At 42.6% G+C, this 20,373-nt stretch overlaps 2 protein-coding genes across 3 annotated transcripts; both read right to left on the reverse strand.

Annotated features, from left to right (window-relative positions):
* Positions 1–21: 21 nt before the first annotated feature.
* Positions 22–7,445, reverse strand: atad5b (ATPase family AAA domain containing 5b). The gene is made up of 15 exons (XM_052084076.1): positions 7,203–7,445; positions 6,619–6,877; positions 5,608–5,850; positions 5,446–5,542; positions 5,269–5,369; positions 4,755–4,903; positions 4,508–4,680; positions 3,607–3,859; positions 3,439–3,532; positions 2,970–3,034; positions 2,740–2,887; positions 2,540–2,652; positions 1,093–1,712; positions 641–793; positions 22–320 (listed from the first exon to the last, which is right to left on the reverse strand). The coding sequence occupies exons 2-15, from the start codon at positions 6,848–6,850 to the stop codon at positions 224–226; spliced, it is 2,538 nt and encodes an 845-aa protein (XP_051940036.1). The 5' UTR covers positions 6,851–6,877; positions 7,203–7,445; the 3' UTR covers positions 22–223.
* An 857-nt stretch (positions 7,446–8,302) lies between these two features.
* suz12b (SUZ12 polycomb repressive complex 2 subunit b) lies at positions 8,303–19,784 on the reverse strand. Of its 2 annotated transcripts, none has more exons than XM_052084141.1 (17): positions 19,446–19,784; positions 19,075–19,219; positions 16,504–16,550; positions 16,365–16,429; positions 16,208–16,276; positions 16,065–16,114; positions 15,464–15,549; positions 15,162–15,393; positions 14,982–15,087; positions 14,163–14,268; positions 13,885–14,062; positions 13,608–13,693; positions 13,360–13,503; positions 11,759–11,916; positions 11,266–11,464; positions 10,164–10,243; positions 8,303–9,527 (listed from the first exon to the last, which is right to left on the reverse strand). In XM_052084141.1, the coding sequence occupies exons 1-17, from the start codon at positions 19,458–19,460 to the stop codon at positions 9,212–9,214; spliced, it is 2,082 nt and encodes a 693-aa protein (XP_051940101.1). In that variant the 5' UTR covers positions 19,461–19,784; the 3' UTR covers positions 8,303–9,211. The 2 variants fall into 2 exon arrangements, with proteins under 2 accessions (XP_051940101.1, XP_051940100.1); XM_052084140.1 differs by having other exon boundaries at positions 13,608–13,696.
* Positions 19,785–20,373: the final 589 nt, after the last annotated feature.

The raw sequence follows: 20,373 nt of genomic DNA on the forward strand, positions 1-20,373 counted from the left end.
TTGCTTTTTGGTGTGTGTGTGTGTGTGTGTGTCTACTTTGTACATTGTGAAATAAAGGAAAGTGACCTCAGTGCTTGAACAGTTAAAAAAAAATGTATTTAGGATTCAGGGTTGCACATCATTCCAGCAGCTGTCTCAACATGAATTTTGACAGTTTTGAGTAAATAGGCTGAGTGGAAAATAAATAGTGAAATTTTTGGGGTTTTTTTTTCTTTTTTTCTTTTTAGGCTGTCGAATTAGAACTGGAGAAATCTTGGGCCAGGAGTTGGAGTGTTGACTTGGAGAGGCCCAGGTGTAAACTTCGGAGGTAGTTCACACACCTATGTAGGAGGAGAAATGACAATTCATTTTGAAAAACATTAGCAAAACATGAGCAGGTATGATTATTTACTGATCTGCAGAGTTAATTAAACAGAATTTGAGAGCCCTTTTTGAATCTCTACACGCGTTAAAAATAATGATCCAATACTACGACAGCATTTTCTGTCACTGACTGAAGAGTAGAGGTTCCCATTTTTACAGACACCAGGTCGTTCCAATTCCCTAACCTTTTCAGTCATTGTGATCTTGACCAATCAAGAGTCATTTCAATGAAAACAATCAAATCTGAAACTATTGAAGCTGTTGATTGTTTGCTCACCGGGACGGCTTGTCCTCTTGCTGCCTTGTAGAGCGACTGATGGAGCGGAGGGCTGCTAGGTAATCAACGCATACAGCCTGCCTGTTTCCCAGCAGGCCAAAGTGCTGACTGCTCAGCACCGCTTGGCTCATCTTGTACCTCCTACAGCACATGCTGTGGATAAAAAGCACATGTCCTACACTCGCTGACCACTTCATAAGGTACACGCGCCAGGGGGACTGAATGACATAAAAATGGCAAACACGCAGTGAAGAACTGCCTAACTTTCACCCTTTCATGCACCCTGTAACTTGATAACATGATAAGCTGTCCACTAAAGTAACCGCTGTCCCTTAAAGGGTGAAAAAAGGGCAACTTTTATACAGTCGTTCTTTTCATGTAAAAACAGGTCAGCCCACTCTCTTTCACAAGTAGTCGCGTGTGTGTGTGAAGTTGAAATACAGAAGACTCACATTGGGTCAGCTGGAGGTTGACGGGTGAGGCGTGTTTGTCCATGTTCCGCTCTGCGCATCTGTGCTTCAGTTCCAACGTCCGACATGTGACTCCAACACCGGCGACACGCCAAAGCCTCCGCAGTCGCCCGAATTTCCAAGATTCTCTCCCGGCTGTGACTCCGCACTTCCTCCTCGCTCGTTTCATCTAATAAACCGTCTTTAATGTCAGCTCCAGTCCAGACAAAGTCCCAGGTGCAGGTCACCGGATCGAGCGCTTCTGTTGTTGCGACCGTGGCGTCGATGTACGACATGACGTCAAAAAAGTCAGCCAGACCATTCAAGCATTTCAAGTCTACATTGGCGACGCCTTGTTCAGTCCTGTGATGTAGCGTTGTCTTCCGAGAGCGGGAGAATCTTTCTGATCTGCGTGTCAATTGGGATCCGATTCCCACCATGCTGCGAAACCCAAATCCATCCCTCACTGGGTTGATGTCTGCTGCCACATGCTTAGACCGGAGCACTGGAGTTTGCTGGTGGGACCTCATGGGTATAAGCATCTCCAGGTTGGTGTACAGCAGAGGAACATCTCTTCTCCAGCTCTCTACCAGCTTGTTCACGTCAGCTTCAGTCGACGGATTCTGAAGAATCGCACAGAAATTAATCCTCACTGGTAATTGATGGTTCAAATAATAGCCGTAGTTTGTACACCTGCACAATGCCACTAAATACAAATTTTGAAGTGAGTTCAAAGTCTTCCTTCACAAAGATGAAGAACTACTGTTTCTACCCAGGCGGGCTTTACACTCCAAGATTGATGTGACGTCACTGATAGCGTCGGGGTTCACTTGAGAATTGACTGTCGACCAGTCCGGGCTTCAACTCTCCGTGACCCCCGAACATGCTCAAGAGCAAGAAAATGGATCAATGGTTGACGTGACATGACTCCATTTTTCCCTTGTGTTCTTGCCAGTAATATACAGGGTGTCCATAAAGTCTCTTTACCATTTCAAAAACTTATTAAAAATGCAATTGATTCGATATTTTATTCAGATTTGTTCTATTGTATTCAGCGTATATTTTTACCTCTTTTAATAAAGATATCGTGCATCGAACAAAGATTAAGGACATTACTGATCTAAAGCAAAGGATTACTGATGCCATTGCCACAATTGATGAGGCTATGCTACAGTGAACATGGCAAGAAATCAAGTATCGTCTTGCAACTAAGGGATGTTTTAAAAAAATAACTTTCATAAACGCTGAATACAATAGGAAAGAGAAAAGGCAAGGAATCGGATAACCGAAAGACACACTGATTTGAAAAAAAGATGTCACGACATGTGCATGTAATGTACATTAGAAATAAAAATAAAGACATAAGGGAGGATTATTATTTTGGAAAGGCAGAATCTTAATTTCAATTTGTATTTGACCCGATTCATTTTTCCAATGTGTGTGACGTTACCTTCAGAAGGTTCAACAGATGGTTTTGACTCACAGGATGAAGACCCAGCATGCTCGCAGTGCAGCCTGCACTAGGTTGGGGAAGTCTGGGATGTTCCCCTTCTATAGTGATGCCTTCCAAACACACACGACACACACAAACGATTGATTTCAGCAGTCAAATGTTGTGGCTTTAGTGTATCCAGAGAGAAGCACGACAACCTTGAACACTTTTCACCCACAACTGGAGCTGGAGGAGACAACGTCTGACGTCACCCCTGGCGAGCAAGACGAGGCTTCTCACGTCGTCAATCTCCATTTTCACGCCCTCGGCCAAACATAGAAGCTGCAGGTAGCTGCAGACGTTCACCTGTCGAGAGGCAACTTGCGTGAAAAGCCTGTCGACATGAGCACGGGTTAAAAAAAAAAAGTACGCAACAGCCGGATCTCACAGGTGATGGCGTCTTAAAAACAACTTCTTCCAAGCTGCTGCTGAATCGCTCTCTGAATGTAGGATCTACGGATGAAATAAAAAGCATGCATAGTAATAAAATGCGCGTTTCGGCATGCTCACAAATACTCAGTTTTCCAATCATCTCCTGCTCGCAACATAATTTCCAGAGTTAAATATACAAGCTCATGGTGCCAGTAATTGCTCTCTGTCTCCAAAAGCATTAAAAAAAGGCAGAAGAAGTCGTTTGTCTATATTGGCACATTACTGGTTTCATTCTAAGTCCGTTTAACTTGAAAACTAAAAAACATTGTTAAAGAAAAACAAAAAAAACATATGCTAATGTATATGTACGTTTCAAATATCGTCTATGTTTGTTCGCAGGCTACTTTCGGGATCCATGAGGCATGAGGTACTTTTTATGATGAGAGTATGGGGCTGTCATTGTCCTTTCATCTTTTTTTATTTACCGTTAGTGGTAAGAACAACTGGCCTCTTTGTCGTCATCATGAAAGTCTTGACGGCTGCCAAGAAACCGACATCCTCTTCAAATATGACATCAACCTAGAAGAGACGGACGGAGCAGAAGAAACATTTAAATGTACAATAAATAAGATATTCCGGCGTGTCTGTCCCACCTCCTCAAACAGGATTAGCGACGTGGCTCCTTTTTTGTTCTGCGGTCTCGCTTGATGCTCAAGCCCAAGTTCCAGTTTGACATGCGGTGTCTCCACAGGCGACAGATCGCACAGGTGATCTGTTTTGGTCTTCATCTTAAAGAAGTTTGTCAGAGTGACAGCAGCTGGACTCTCTTTTCCTGTGCACCTGCGGCGGCCAGAGGTCTGCTTTCTTGAGCTGGGGCCCATTTTCTTGGGCGGTGGCAATTTGCCTCATAGAGTAAAGAATGCAAATTAAACCCACGCAGGAAGACAGGGGCCCCTGATGCAAAATGAATAATTACGGGGACATGAGCCATCTGCTGGTTTAATGGTTCCACTTTAGTTGTAGAGGAGTGGTGGGCAAATGTTTGATTTTTAAAAAAGGAATGATGGGCCAAATAATTTCTACATTTGGGGAGGGGGGGGGTAGTTTAAATGCATATATAAAGTGGTTTAACAATAAAATGATTCTCTCATGTTTGGTTTATTGATGATAGTGTGATTAACCAATGAAAACAAGTTACATGTGTTTATTTTACAGCTTTTTATTGTATGATTTTCCAAAAAATCCATTCACAAATTATCAAATGAAATAAAACAATTAAAGATTTTATGGAAAGCCATTAATACATTTTAACTGCCGATAACCAATTTTAGAGAGCATTTTATTTTATTTTTTAATATTATGGGACTCTTGCCAATGTAAATTCTCAGGTTTGTCTATATGTGCCTGGACTGGACACCACTCCAGGGTATACCTGCCTGCAAGCCTTATGAGGAAAAGTGCTTCACAAAATGGATGGACGGACAGCTGGCGGGGGGGGGGGGGGGGGGGGGGGGGGAAGTACCGGTACTACGATTTTCCTAGTCCGCAGTCCTACCATCTAAATGTTGACTTTTAGAGGAGCAGCCTCTGGTGCCGTAGTTGTGAAAGTAGGCCGGTCTCAGCGGGTCCTTCTCGGCCGTCTCCACCAGGTGGGACTGGGTCGCTTCTTTCAGCTGATACAGAAGCTGGCGCCCATTACGTTGGGAGGAAGAGTTCACCTCAAACACCTGTCAGTCCATACGAGAAAAGGAAATTGAAACAAGAGTTTTCTTGAGGAAGACTTTGCGTACAGTATTGTGACCTTGAAGCCGAGCTCCTGAGCGCAGGCGTACACTGATGCAGTCTTGCCCACGCCGGAAGGACCCGTGATCAGCATGGTGTTGCACGGCGGCTTCTCATGGTTGTCCGCGGAGCCAACCTCACCCTGGAAGTCTCCACAATCCCACGAATCTGCATTCAAATTACACGTGAGACATTTTAGTTGACATTTCACTACAAATTACACTTTTCAATCTTTTTTTGACCCAAAAAATGTGAGCGGACAATAAATCCACAACAGAATGCAGTAGGAATACTAAGTTCTAATCGCAAAAAAAAATAAAATAACGCTATTTTGAAGAAAATAATGATTCATTTTGGTCAGTGTGAAAGATTTACCGGTATGTATTATTTTATATAGTGTCAAAATAAATTTGGAATTAGGAATGTAAAACATGTTGATAAACACTTTATTCAAGGTTTTATGCTAGTAACGGTTTAACAACAGGAACCGATTATTTATATTTTCATTCCTTCTATGGGATAACCTACCTTACCTTGAGTACTAATGCTTCCTCTGCTCTTTTCTTCATTTTTTATTTGTTCCATTATCCTATTCTCATTGCAGTTGATCCACCGTTTCCACATTGTCAACCAACTGAAAAAGATGCTAGTGTGCATTGAACTTAAATCAACATTAGTTGAAAGTGTGTCTGTCGTTTATGAGCGCTTACCTGTGCAGTTTGCTCACTTGGAGGATATTGCCAATAAGTTCACGTGCACATTGGGGACTGTACTTGTCTGTCCACAGCACATCCTCCCAAATGGACACTAGAGCACACATTACTGAATAGCACACAAACGCGAGCTTTGGAAGCAATAATCAGAATGTATACCTTTTCGCATAGTTTCAAGCTTTTCGTCATGATCTGTGCAAATAATTCTCCCGCTTCCTTTCGCAACCTGCTGCTTAAGTCTCCGAGTGCGGCTCAACCTGCTCGCTTTGGGACGCGTTTCGACCGAAAACTGCGTTGAGAGGTTGGAATTAGCAGTCTCTGCAGGGAAGATATTAGACCTCGGGCTTTTGGAGGCCTTCTCTGAGCCGTCCTGTTTCTTCTTCAAATCCAAGTGCTTTGTGCCTTTAAGAGATAAAGAAAGATGCAGATAGCATCACATTGTAAACGGGATCCCGTGCACCAAATTAGAGGTCAAACTCAGGCCCTCCAGATCACTTCCTGTCGCCAATGAAAGTTTGCCACCATTGTTCCTTGACTTCGATTCAAAACGTGTTCGATGATTTCAGTCAAATGCAGGGAGAACTATGTAATATGTGTAACAGCAAATGTATTCAGATTTGGATTTTTATGTACAAAACATTCAAGAATCTTTAGGGTACAGGTGTACAGAGTTCCCACATGGAACATATTAATGAAGGGACAGGAAGTTGAACAGTGTTGCGCTTTAGCCACGTGTCTACTTCATCAACAAATAGCAAGTTAGGGTGACCAAACACCCTCTTTTGCCCGGACATGTTTTAAACCCTGTCCCGCCATCCAGGGGAGTTTAACAAATTCATGAAAATCTCCGGCTTTAATTACTTTTCACGGCACCAATCACTATATGTTTAATTGACATTTGAGTGACATTTTTTTGGCGTGCATTTTAAAAAAATGATGGGAGATCGTTCGCAGTGTACCATTACCGGCCTGATTCACGTTTAGACTGGCGGGGTGAGAAGACACGCCCAGGTACACGTGTGAGTGCCAACAAAAACTGTTTGCAGGTGGTTGGCAACCAGCTGCGCCACTCGCCCAATGTCAGCTTGGATAGGCTCCAGCACACGAGTGACTCGAGTGAGAATAAGGGGTACAGAGAATGAATGTAGAGATTAACTAATTGATTTGCACCTGTCATTCCAGAATCTGGTAGCCTCTCTCTGGCTTTCCTCTGCAGCGTTTCAAACACACCTTGGACTGGGAATGCTGAATTGGATGCTTGGATGTCCCGCAAAAAGCTGTGCTGAGTTTGCTCGGATGATACACGTGACTGCAGGAATGATGAAGTCTTTGGCACCGTATCTCCCGTTGCCAACATATCGGCTTCACAATGAAGAAGGGGCAGCTTCCGCTCTGTGTGCATACACCTGTTCCTTTTTCTGCCGTCCTGCTGTAGGTTAGATGCATTTATTGATACTGAAGTTAGATTAATTACAGATTGATAGATACATTTGACAGACAACACTAACGCCCTTGCCTCGTGTTTGAGAGCTCGCTTCATGACTAAACGAAACATTGTGTAGACGCTTTCTGGTGTGTTTCAGTTTGTTCTTCACGACGAAAAAGACAAAATGTCAAAAAGTAGCCTTGTAGCACTTTGAACATGGCGCCTTTACGTCGAATATAGTTCTTCCGTTTCGGTCGAACTAATCATTCACCCTTTCACACTCGACTTAGCAGTTCACGAGAGTTTATTTTACGAAAGAGTTACATACCGATACCGACGACTGGAAGCGACATCAAAAAGTCGTGGAAGTAAAACGTTTGGGTTTTGCCCAACTTATTTTTTTCCCAGCAGAACAAACTTTTTGACGCACTACTGCCACCTGCAGTTGTGATGGCTCAAATATTCGATTAAAGATGAATACATGTGCATGAGAGAAAATGGCAACTACTGATTAATTTCCTTGAGACCGTTTTTTATTAATAAAAATTGTGCGTGTGTGTTGGAGCGCCTGTAATTTCAAGAACTGGCAGACGAGTAGTCAGAACGAAGTAATGTAGAGACGGATGAAAAATCGATTCCACAGCGTTCTTGACCTCAGGTGATGGTTTGTATCTCAACAGGACAAGTCTTAGGACTCAGCCAAAGTATCAAAGGAGTTGTTTCAGGGCATCTCGGTGAATGTGCTGGGCCCAGTGTGAGCCCAAACCGATTCATTTGATTGAACATCTCTGAAAGGATCTGAAAATTGCTGTGCACTAACGCTCTACATGCAACTTGATGGAGAATGAGGTGGAAGAAGGAATGGGCATGTTCATATTCAATTGTTGCTAAAGGTGCATCAGGAATGTACTGTTTTAATAGCGTTCCAAAATTTTCAATAAAACCTTTTTCATGTGGTTGGGAGAGGGAGTCACTATTCCTTTTTTTGTAATAACACTAATAAAAATGTATTCTCTCAGGATACGCGATATACAGTATATGAACAGGTTGTTCAACAGGGGCAGGTGGTAGATTCAGGAGACTGAATGGCTGGTTATCTACATGTGCCCTGTAATTGAATGGCACTCATTCCAGGGTGTACCTCGCATCCCAGGTACATGGGATAGGTTCTAGATTTTGTCCATTTGCTGTAGGTACTGTAGCTACTTGTACATGAGGTCAACAAATTACAACCAGCTCCCAATATTGCCATCAACTATGACCGATTTGCAAAGGCTCATTTGAATAATGCAGCATAAATTAGGGTGATTTTTGTATTTATTTAAATATAAAAACCCTAAATGCAGAGTGTACGTCTTTACATGATTCTCAATGGGATGTTTTGTAAATAAAAGGTGAGAAATTCTCCCCCTTTTTTTCTTCACCAAATAAAAGAAATAAATCAGACTTCCAGAGATAAAAATATACAAAATTAGGGTTGGGAATGAACCATCGATGTCAGTTTATACCCAAAGCCACACGCACACACAAAAACAAAACCTAACAGAACTCAAAATACTGATAATAACCCCTTTGGTAAACCGGCACTGAAAACTATAATCTAACTGTTATTCTTTGAACTCTATTGTCCAGAAAAAAAAAGGTTTTGGGTAGCCCAAACACAGTCCCTTATTGTATAAACCGCCTGACATTTCTTGTACTCACAGTATCAACAATGATACTAAAACACAAGTTCTTCAGATTCTCCACTGATGACTAAGGAAAGGCTGCATAACATTTGGGCGCAGCTCTGAGTTTATGAAAACGGAAAATCTCTAAGTACAAAAACATCAAGTGCTAAAAGTAATCAGCTATGAGTTTTAAAAGGTTATCATGTATGTGTACAATTCACGTTAGCAGTACAGTTTCAACTGTCGTTCGAATGATCCTCATCTTAGCAGGACGCACAAGAACAAGGGTGGGGAACCAGGGTCCAGTCCTCCAGAGTAGGCCATATTAATTGTATTAGGAAAAAGAAACAAAACAAAAACCAAGATTATATATATTAGGAGCATTTGTGGGTTAAAAATTTGTTTGGGCTTGGATCAAATACTCTCATGAACCGGGCATCCCCACCCCTGCAATCTGTTCATATTTACCCAGTCGTGATGTGGGTGATTCAATTCTACATCATTCATATTTGGTTGAGTTCAAGTTTTAAAAACTTGTTTACCTTGTATACATGGTCTGTTTGCAGTCAGACGCTCTGCGGACCACCTCTAAGCACCAAAAGGTTGGAAATGTTTATTGAAGGGGGAGAACCCTAAAACACTCCCCTGCGACTACTACAAGCCTGCATCAGTCCGTGAGAGCGCTTTTTGTCCTCTTGCCCTGCTTCCCCACAGCGGAAGACGCCGCGTTGCCGTTGCAGCTCCCTGCCGCCGCGAGCAGCGCGCGCTCTTGCCGCTCCTCGGCATCCACCGGGAGCTCCTCCTGGATCTGCTTCAGACGCGTCATGGCCCGGTCGATGGTGGCCGTGCCCACCAGGTTGAAGTCGTGCATGCTCACCAGGTGGAGGAGGAAGTTGCGGCAGAGGTTGCGGCGGACGATGTGCGCGCCGCAGTCATCCACGAACAGTATGATGGCCTGGTTCATCTGGTTGTCCGCTATGAAGCTGCCACACAGACCACACCACAACTTTATTGGATGAGGAATGCAAGTCAGGTTCATCTCTATTATGGTCGAAAGGTTAATTAATTAATTTCAGTCGTTTGGGTCAAGTCAAATTTCGTCTTTTAACCCAAAGGAAAATACTTATTGAGCCAATTTGTTCCCTTTTTTAATATTAATTTTACATTTCTATTTTACTGTATATAGTGCAGGGCGGCACGGTAGTCCAGTGGTTAGCACGTCGGCTTCACAGTGCTGAGGTACCGGGTTCGATTCCAGCTCCGGCCTCCCTGTGTGGAGTTTGCATGTTCTCCCCGGGCCTGTGTGGGTTTTCTCCGGGTGCTCCGGTTTCCTCCCACATTCCAAAAACATGCATGGCAGGCTGAATGGACGTTCTAAATTGTCCCTAGGCTTGAATGTGGGCGTGGATGGTTGTTTGTCTCTGTGTGCCCTGCGATTGGCTGGCAACTGATTCAGGGTGTCCCCCGCCTACTGCCCAAAGACGGCTGGGATAGGCTCCAGCACCCCCCGCGACCCTAGTGAGGATCAAGCGGTTCGGAAAATGGATGGATGGATGGATGTATATAGTGCATCGATGTTGTGGCTGGTGAGTGTATATGATGATTTGGTATCCACATACCCATGCTGCATGACATGAAGGTTCCACAGCTTCATCACCTCCTTCTCTCCTTCATTGACATCTGTGAACTCATCCAGTTGCTGGACAAATAAGTAAATAAATGTTCAGAACAACAATTAGGGTCACATGTTTATGCTGTACTTGTCATTTTGGTAATAAAACAAGCCACAAATTAGACAGTAGTCATAAAGGAGACCTCCGGACATTAAAAAGAATTTCACTAATTCGCACAGTGTAACCTTGGTTCAGGTCCGATGTGGCTTCACACTTGACGTCTTCAGCAGAGTGCAAGGTTCATATTACAATGTTTACATGCCACGGTTCTCGCCTGACGTTTCAGTCTGAAATGCTCCCACACTTTCAGAATCTTCCCACGGCCTCAACTGAAAAGTTTGCTTCCGACTTCCTGTGTGTATGTGATGTTCAGGATAAAATAAGATTATATATCTCACAATGGAGACATTCACATTCGCGTGTGACGTCTGCTTGCAATTGTGCTTTGCGATGTGAACCCGTTTAATTATTTTACAGTCCGTTATTCACAAAATGAAAATCATTACTATCAGCGGTTCTTGTGGTCGTGCCAAAGGCTAATATGTAAATGTTGCTTTGGCGCATCTTAAGACCCAGCATCTCGGTTGAAGTGAGAGGAGAAGCTTCATTTAGTCAGGCCACAGCCTTGTTGAATAGAACATTTTTTTCTGGGATTTAGTGGCGTCTATAGATCTATATGCAACTACACACCTCTATGAGTGAGCAAGAATTACGGATCCACTATTTGCTCCAGGGCGCCCCCACAACACAGCATCCTAACCATTTCACCAAATAGTTTCTGACAAGTCGTGACAAAGATGCGATAAGTCCTCTAGGGCCGCTGTTGTGCCTGTTTTCCAGCATTCCCAGGAGCAAAGCACCTGATTCAAATCATCAGGATCATTCTAATGCTGCTTCAGAGCTGGCTGATGAGCTGATCATCTGAATCAGGTGTGTTGCAGCCGGGAGAGCTGGAAAACAGGCAGGACAGTGGCCCTCCAGGACCGGAGCTGGACATGCCTGGTTTAAGTAGTCTGTCGGCATAACAGAAAAAAATGGCAGCTCTTACTGTTGCAGTTTTCTCTCTGAGCCACTCGGGATCCCGCTCGTCCTCGCTGTCCACTTCCATCTCCTGGGGTCGCAGCGGCATGCAGCTGTCACTATGGAAGTAAAGGCGGTTGTGTCCGCTCACGTAGGTCCTCTGCTGTTCCATCTCACCCTCCTCGGACTCTAGAAACTCAGACAGGCTCGGTTTGGTCCTTTTAGGCCTGCAAAAGAAAAACACAAAGTAACCATATAGTATCATGTGACAATACCACCGCCTCAACTTTTTGGCGCTGACGCATTTAAGCAGTCATTCCAAGCAATGTCATAAGAAATCCTTTATTAGTCTCGCAATGGAGAAATTCTCAATTCACAGCAGCAAAGTTATGAAAGGAAGAAGCAGAAAAACAAAATATAGGAGCTGCTGGAAAGGCAGCCACTCTCGCGGCGCCATCTGGAAGTCAAAATAACACAACACAACACAGACAGTCGTGCAATCTTAATCACTTTTCGCTTACCTGCAAACCAGTATGTGAGTGACGGCGGTCCTCTTGACGGGGCCGTTGCGGCTGAAGGCGAAGCCCGGCTGGCTGTGGATGTCCTGAGGATTGCCAACGTACGAGCCGTCATAACACTCGTTGATGGACACGTCTATCCTTGCTCCTTTGGGGTGAGGCTGCAAATTCAAACATGGGAAAAAATATTTGAAACACACTGTTGAAGACAACCACCATGGTGCATTTTTCCCCCTACATGGATTTCAATATCACCAGTGTCCAAAGAAAAGCAAAAACAAAGGACTATCTTTTCTTAAATGCAAAAGCAGGCTTAAAAAACCCAGATGTATGGTGTGAATGTCTGTTTTGATTATCTGTTTGAAGTGCTTTGGTATCATCCTTCCGTGATACATGTGTGCAATTACATACCCCCACCCCCACCAAACTTGACAAAAAGGAAAAATAACTTGGGGGATACATGCGTTCCTTTGGACAACAATGAGTAATCACTTGTATTTGCTATTTAACACCATCAATTCTGCATATACGTTTTGCTCAACATTTTATATAAGGTATTTTCACGACCATTCGGCGCACCGTATGGTTGGGCGCGGTCTCATTAATGGGTGCCATTTCTGTATTTTACACATGGACAAAACGCACTGTATTATTGGCCGCAGTTTTAAAGTGGTAAAACATACGCCAGCTTAAACATACAGATTGCATGCGTGCACGCTAAAAACACGTTAGCTTGAACCATACGGTAGCATGCCAAGACATCCAGATATAAGCTAAAAACACGTTTTTAAAAAGGCAACGGAAGCAAAACTGAGTTCCGTTCATTTCGTGATTGTGCTATTCTTTAAGAGGAACTAAACCGAGGAAGTAAAAACTTTGTTTCATTTTAAACGTGCATATCTTCCTTATCACGAACTGCTTGCTGAAATCACAAAGTGTCTATTGTGTACTATTTTTTTTAAGTGAAATTATTGCATCCAATCGCTTATGTGATCTGATCATTTTTGGGACTTTTCACTCGATATGTTTCATGGATTTTTTTTTTTTAACTGCCAATTGCGGTACACTGTGCCGCACTTTCTCCGTCAACTGCTGCATGTTTTCTAGCTCATCACTGTGATACACAGGCTCGAATGAGTACACCCACCCCACCCACTGCAACATCTCTTCCAGTCTGCAGCCAATCATGATTTCCCTCAACCTGGCACCCCCTTATGATGACTCATTATTCTGTTTAAAACGTACTCAAGAGTGTTTTCTTTCAGGAATGGTACATAACTGCCAGGTTGAGTAAATTTATGAATGCAAATATAATCTCTAGCCAAGGTGTTATTTCAGTAAAATGTATTTGAAAAATTAATCAAGACTCCCAAAAATTGGATTTGTTGGTTGGACTGCTGCTTTCTATTCACAAACAGAAATACTAGCATAATTATGACAGCTGTCGGCCAAGATCTAAATTTGTTTGACCGGAATATTTTGATCTTAGGCACTACCCATGATTCTTAAATGCATCTTTAAATTAAAAAAAAAACAAAACCTCATGACTTTTAAATACTTTTTACTTCCACACAAGATATGATAGAAATGTTATTCTTCCTTACCACATAGTTGAAGATGAAACGTGAGTGTGAAAGTTTGAGGTGTTTGAGGAGGCTGTAGAGCTTGCTGCAATTTAGCGTGCACCAAGGGCAGTGAAGGTCATCCCTCGCCTCTGTCTGTTGCCGCGTATTGTTGTTGTACAGGAACTAAGTCAGGAAAAGGTCAGACAACACGTCCGGTAACTGGATGATGAAAGCCATGTCGACGGTGGTACATTATGCATCATCACTCTTCTTAAAAGGTGGTTTACCTGATAAAATATCCGTAACTTTTGCCGTGGCTCACATGGGACGAGTTCTTTCCTCATCTGGATATCTGTGCTGACCGACTCCTTCACTGCTGAAAAGGAATACATGGAGTTGTTCAACCAGTCAAAAAAGAAAAAGCACTTTATCAAAACTTGTTACTATTATACAGTTGTTCATTTCCATAAGAAAAAAAGTATATTGGAGCTGAACTTTATAACATGAAAATGAAAATGCAGCTGAGTCTTTCAAATGCGACTTGTAAAGAAACAAGGGGCTCACCCAAAGGGGTGGCTCTGTGGTGACTAGTCCTGGTCTCCATGGGGCCAGAGCTGTCTGAGTTTCGGGTAGCCAGGGGTTTGGCGACGGGGGCTGTGGACTTCCCACTGGCCTCACCAGTCCAGCGTAGAGTAAATTGCAATGTGGGTCCCTGAGAAAATGTTTCAAACGGTGGCAGCCTCTGAAGTAGGGGAGACACGACACCATGTTGGTCAATGATTTGCGATGACAAAGACCAGCGGTGGAACCGGGATTGTGAGCGCCACGGAGCCAAACGTCACCTTGCCATCAAGAATCGTCTCCCATGTGGCTCGCTTCTTGCTCACAGGGCTGTCCTCCATCCACTGCATGGACACCTCATACTCTCCATCCAGCAACTGCAACCTCCTGCACACGTCAAGAACAGGACGCATTTACACTAACCAGTCCCTTAATTAAGAAAACAATCAAATACGATCCAACACACACAATGTGTTTGACTTTGTAGTTACATTTTGCCTGAACTGTACTCCCTAATGCGTTTTTGTGCATAAGTGCCAAAAGGTGAGTTTAATGACTACGTACGGTTTTAGCAAAGTTCTATGGTTCAAGGATGATGGACGTGAAAACAAAAGGAACACGCTTTGTTAAGAAAATGATACCAGAAAGGCAACCGGCAAGGTGCAGCAGCGCAATTCTGAATGCATCTACGTCAGCAGAATTTACATTGACAGAAAAAGGATGTCCCGTTTTATTTCACTGCCGTTTGGCATAATCCTCACACCTCCAAAATCATCACTTTTCAGAGGACCGCAAAAACAGCACGTTTGTTCCAACAATTAATATTGCATCATTAAAGAGAACACGCCATTGTTTACTTCTGAGTAGTCATTAATTTGTAATGCGTGCAGACTGACCAATAGTATAAATTGGTGAAAAAAATATGACATTTACTAAATTGTGACACGAGAGGCTCTGGCCTGATGCCAACAATTTGATTACTGAAATTATGCAGTATTTACAAAATACAGTGTATTGGCAGCAGGAACATCACACGCATTACAATCAGCATAATTTGTTCTTATCAGTGTAGATGTGTCATAAAAGATCTATAAATGTACCTGTTCTTATCAAAGACAGTCATTTGAGCAACGTATGTCTCTGTTGTGTCCCCTTCTTCCTTATGAGACGAGTTCCTCTTCTTTCTACTTTGAGTATCTCTCACATCTACACAAACGGATACATTGTCTTTACATTTGCATCATAGTAGGTTCCACTGTCGACTTTGAGGAGCTGCTTACCGATGTTCTCGTTGGCTTCGCCGTTGGGCAGGCCGTTGGCATCCCTCCGGCCCGTACGTGACACCCTGAAGAGGAGCGAGTACGACTTGACCATGTGGCTGTTGCTGGGCTCAAATTCGTTGCTGGACACCACTAAGGAGGGACAGGAGGCCAGCTTGCTTTGCTGGCTGTCAGGGTTCAAAGGCACCTGCTTTTTACCTGTAGGCACTTGCTTAACTGGGCAGCTGACATCCTGCAAGGAGCAGAAGAATGAGCGAATAAACAAGATGACACGACGAAAGAGGCTGAATGCGACGACTTACCTTGCGTTTTTTATGGCAGACTTTGACAAGTAGCACCTCCAAGGAGACGGAATTTTGCTCATTCTCTGAGTTCTGAGATGGCTTTTCTAGACGTAGGAAAGTCAAAATAACAATGTCATCAATGTGATGGAAAAGTGTGGCGGTCAGAGTAGATCACCGCATCATGTAAAATTATTTTTAATACTTGGCGGGAAACTGTCAGCTGAATTGAGTCTGGACACATGTTGTCAGGCTGTTTACGTGCCTCACCGGGTGCTTTTTGGTTACCAAGAGAGTCGAAAACTGGCTCAGCTCATAATTATTTAATAATGCTTGTGACTCATGATGGCTATGACATGAAATAATGACACTGACAACATTTTTCTTGATATGAAAAGGGAGACATATTTGTGAGGGAGGTGTTAATTTATCTTAAGCGCACTCAGCGACTAATTTGGGCATTGACTATGAAAGATGGCAATCACAAATATTTTATTACATTACATTTCTTTCTTGGGGTATTTGGAGTCAGAAGACACCTTTCAATGTGTAAATATTCCCCTTAAATTCTTATTCTGGCCAGTGCATCAATGCTTATGGGAACAACCATAGGTCTACTTACCGTCCTTATGGAAGAACCCAGTAAAAGTTAATTGCAGATGAGAAGATAAGCTAAAACACACACAAAATTGGAAATTAAGTTTAATGCAATTATTTATTTGGTTATTGGTCGGAACACTGGAAGATCGTTTCGGCCAAAGTTACCTGGGAGATTCCTGCTCTCCCTTCATCTTCTCTACAGTTTTCAACAAGTTATCTACTTTGAATGCTTTCCTGGGAACAAAAAGAAAGATACTTAGAATTAAGTTTTGCACACAAGACAACAGAGAGGAGACAGATGCAAAAGTGATACTTTTTGTACCTTTTGGCATTGGAGCGACCATTTCTATGAGACATGAAGGTCAGAGTTCTGTGCAAAAATATCGGCTAAAAGGGAGGAGGATGCAGTCGTTTTTTAGATGCTCAATTCTTTCAGGAAAGAAAATAATAGTGTAACTTACTGCAATCAAGTTCCTGGTGCGAAGAAATCTGTATATCTGTGTTGGCTCTGGGAAAGAAAGCAAATAATTTGCACTTCTACAAAACCCTATATATATTAACATGTTATAAACAACAAAATGAAAAGAAATGCCTCAAGTTAAACGATTAGACAGTTCTGGGGCTGTGAGGAAAAACAATCAAATGAGTCTCTAATGTAAACACTAGGAAACTGGACCACATCACACCATTCACAAATCACAAATTCTGTGAGTCAAATAGCTAGTAGTCTAATAATGTCTGAATTGTCTTGAACCAAAATACACACAAGATGTACCAGAAACCTATGAAGCATACAGACCCCTCAGGTCGACTGGGACAGGTCTCTTACGTGCTCCCAGAACGAGAACCAAAGTGAAGCAGCATTTACCGGTAATTACTATGCTCCTCACTTGTGGGAACAACTACCCGAATACCCGACGTCTGCTAAAACTGACAGTTCTTTTAAATCAGGGCTAAAAATATTGTTTACTGCAGAATACTCATAAATGTATTATTTATTCTCTTCTTTTAAGCCCCATTTGCACAGCATCTTTTATCTAGAATGATGCTTGGTTTTACAGTGAAACTACTCTATAACGAAACCTACATGGGCGAAAATGCCCCTCAGTGTGAAAAAATCTTCACGCATTAACACCATTCCCACTGTCCTACCCCTCATACAACGAGAAAAAACCCTGTTGCGTCATACGAAATATTTTTCTTTGCTCTCGCCTCGCGAAGAGATTCACTACATCAAAGTCTAATCCATTTTATTCTCTCTCTATATATATATATATTATAGAATTATTTTATTTTATTCTATATATACTGTATATATACCGTATATTTTACAAAATGCACTAAGGAGTGGCACCCAAATTTCGTTGTATGCAATACAATGACAATAAAGGCGATTCTGATCTGATCCAACAGCGACCTCTAGGGCTTCGTTAGGAAACAGTAACGGCAATCACCACACTGGTTTACAGTAAATATTCCCATCTACGGAGTTCTTTCAAAACGAAATTCCCTCACCCAGACTAAAAACCTATGCATTAAAATTAAATTTCGACCACAATGTTACATTAACGACCAATTCATAACACCGGAATTTCCACTACCCAGAACCCGGAAGCCATACAGAAGCATACAGTGGCGCAAACACAAGCAAGTTCCACAAAGATACAAAACGGCGACATGTAAGTGACTCATAGCATGAGTTTTACTGTAATAGTGAACGATTTTTATTACGTTCACAGCTGTGAATTTCCTGAACGCAACATACTCATAGCTGATCTGCCATTGGCTTACCGAGCATCATCCTGGCCTCCGATTGGCCAAGAGGGACCTCACTATCTATATGTGTGTAGATACTGTAGCTAGATCTGTGGAAGATAGAGTGGAATGCATCTGATTGGCTGCTCAGAGTAAATTGCTAGTGGCTTGACGGACAGTCAAATAAACGAACGTTTCCTGGAATGCTTTACTTGTTATCATGCTAAAAACCTTACGCTAACTCCAGCGCTAATTAGAGAGAAGGCGAGTTCCATCGCGCTAACTATGGCCATCGAGGACTACAAAGCGTCCCGTGGCTGGCTTTAAAAGTTCATTGCATGACATTGGGTGGGGATCGAGGGGAGGTCGAGTTAGAGACCGTGAGATGGTGGAAAGAAAAGCCACCGGGTCCAGGAAGTATTTGTTATTGTTAGATTCAGACGCAGCAAGAACGTTGCATTGCTAAAATGGCTACAAAACGGACCATTGGATGTTAAGTAGCTAAGACAAGAAGCGCTCTGACGCTGGAAGAGAGGGTAAAAGTGATCAAAATGAAAGACGGAGGAAGCAAAATAAGATACATTATCCAAGAAATTGATGCAAGTGAAAGTGAATGCTGGTCGAATATTTTGCAATTTCTTTCCCTTTTTTCTTTCTACACGGAGTATATGACAAATAAGTGTGTGCTCATACTCATGCACGATTGGAATAAAAATAAAGAGTACCGGTACATCTATGTTTGTGTGTATGTGTGTACACATACATTTGTGTGTGTGTGTGCGTGTGTGTGTGTTTACATCTGAGATCAAATTTGCTACAGTGAAAAACCCTGTTGAGAAAAAGTTATTGCTGCAAACATGATTTCGTTGTAGAGGAGTTTCACTGTAATCTAATTATCTTGGATGATTTTTAAAATAATCTTTATGATATTTGTTTTTTCTTTGTGTAATGCTTTCAATGTTTGATGTGAAGCACTTTGAATTGTTTTGTAAATGAAATGCGGTCAGCAACTAAACTTGGCCTGTAACCAAATGAAGGCGGCTGGTCTACTGAGTTAAACTAGTACCTAATCTAACTACAGAGACACTACTTTATTCCTGATTTTTTCCTGTTTATTTTTTTGTTATATTCAAAAGAAGTAAATGATTATGCACACAGTACATTTTATTGCTAAATACACCACTGTACATTGATGACAGTACCAAATAGACACTATCAATTGAAAATATTGGTGAAACGAAACCAAACAGCGGCGTAGTAAAGGACTGAAGTCTCACTTTCGAAGGCCTGGAGAAAGAGCTCATGGTCGGCCTGAATCTGCTCCATCTTTGGCTTCTTCACGGAGTTCAACATAGCCGACGAGGCGGGGTACACGGCACCGTTCGCTTTGCAACCCGCCCCGCTCATTATGTGGCCGGAATTCTACGAGCGGACATAACATAAATATTACAATTAAAACACACAATTACTGGACAAACAATGGCTGTGCGGCAAAAGTTACCGCAACGACTAGCACGGCGGCTAGCGAAACCCACACTTGCTATCACGCTATTAAGCTTGGGTCAGTGCCCTTTTGGTCCGGCGTGAAACTAATACTGACGAAGTCATTCACCTTTAATTGCATTCGACATGAATAAAGACAACCTACCCTGGCGGATGGCATCAAATTGTTAGCCTCGCTGCCCCCAGCACAAGCCTGGAAGAATCAACAGCGGAAGCCCATGAAGATGAAAAGGACGCGACGAGAACCTGGTCGCTGGCTAGTTAGCTAGCGATGCTAGCATAGTTGACCGGCAAATGAACCGGTAGATCTCCGGGTTGCCGAGTACAGCCACCAATATTGTTGTTTTATCGGATATGGACTGTATAATTTTCGTGACATTAATAACCATCTAAGAGTAATTTATCGCCGTGCGGCGTCCCTTCAATTTGGAATGAACAACAGAGCATTGCTCATTTGTCAGCCAATGAGAACCGTACTGTGTGAATCCAAGACTGCGATTGGCTACTGGAAACAGGAGGTGACGCATCCCCGCTCTTGGGTTCTGCGATTTTGCGGGAAACGAAGCGAGCGTTCAAGTGGACGAATTCATACTGTCCGGCTTATGTATTCTCCTTTACAGCATAAAAAAGATTTCTCGCCAAGTATCGTTACAAATTTTGACTCACCCATCTTCGAAACGAATTAAATCACTATCAAAATTGAAGTAGCTGCATTTTTTTACAGCATCATGCACTGGCAATATTTTTATAATAAGTACATTTGGAATTATGTAAATACCCAGCATTATTTAAAGAAGCAAACTACATCTACATTGACACCTCGTTAAGAACGATAGTATCATTGAGTGCCTGGCTGCTTGGAACATACTGGTGTGGTAACACAAATCCTCAGGGAGGCACATCTCACACAAGCTCGTTGAGCTCTCCCTCCACCGACATCATGTTCCCAGCAAAGTTTCAAACCTTATTCTAGATTAATACAGTAACTGCAGGCTAAAATTCACTGCAGGATCAGGTACATCAGATTGGCATCGGTTTGAGAAAGGCATTATAACCGGCACCATCTCAGTCAT

Source organism: Hippocampus zosterae, chromosome 13 (genome assembly GCF_025434085.1).
Source record: "Hippocampus zosterae strain Florida chromosome 13, ASM2543408v3, whole genome shotgun sequence".
Lineage (NCBI taxonomy): Eukaryota > Metazoa > Chordata > Actinopteri > Syngnathiformes > Syngnathidae > Hippocampus > Hippocampus zosterae.

What these genes read in the sequence shown, in the direction of transcription:
- suz12b (XM_052084140.1), bottom strand. An exon ending in CTTTCTCCAGGCCTTCGAAA is followed by an intron (nt 16,551 to 19,074) that starts GTGAGACTTCAG and finishes TTTCTTTCCCAG; the next exon opens with AGCCAACACAGATATACAGA. An exon ending in TCTGCCATAAAAAACGCAAG is followed by an intron (nt 15,394 to 15,463) that starts GTAAGTCGTCGC and finishes TGCTCCTTGCAG; the next exon opens with GATGTCAGCTGCCCAGTTAA.
- atad5b (XM_052084076.1), bottom strand. Translation starts at nt 6,850, where the DNA reads ATGCACACAGAGCGGAAGCTGCCCCTTCTTCATTGTGAAGCCGATATG. An exon ending in CGCTAATCCTGTTTGAGGAG is followed by an intron (nt 3,533 to 3,606) that starts GTGGGACAGACA and finishes CGTCTCTTCTAG; the next exon opens with GTTGATGTCATATTTGAAGA. An exon ending in CAACCTCCAGCTGACCCAAT is followed by an intron (nt 794 to 1,092) that starts GTGAGTCTTCTG and finishes TTTTATCCACAG; the next exon opens with CATGTGCTGTAGGAGGTACA.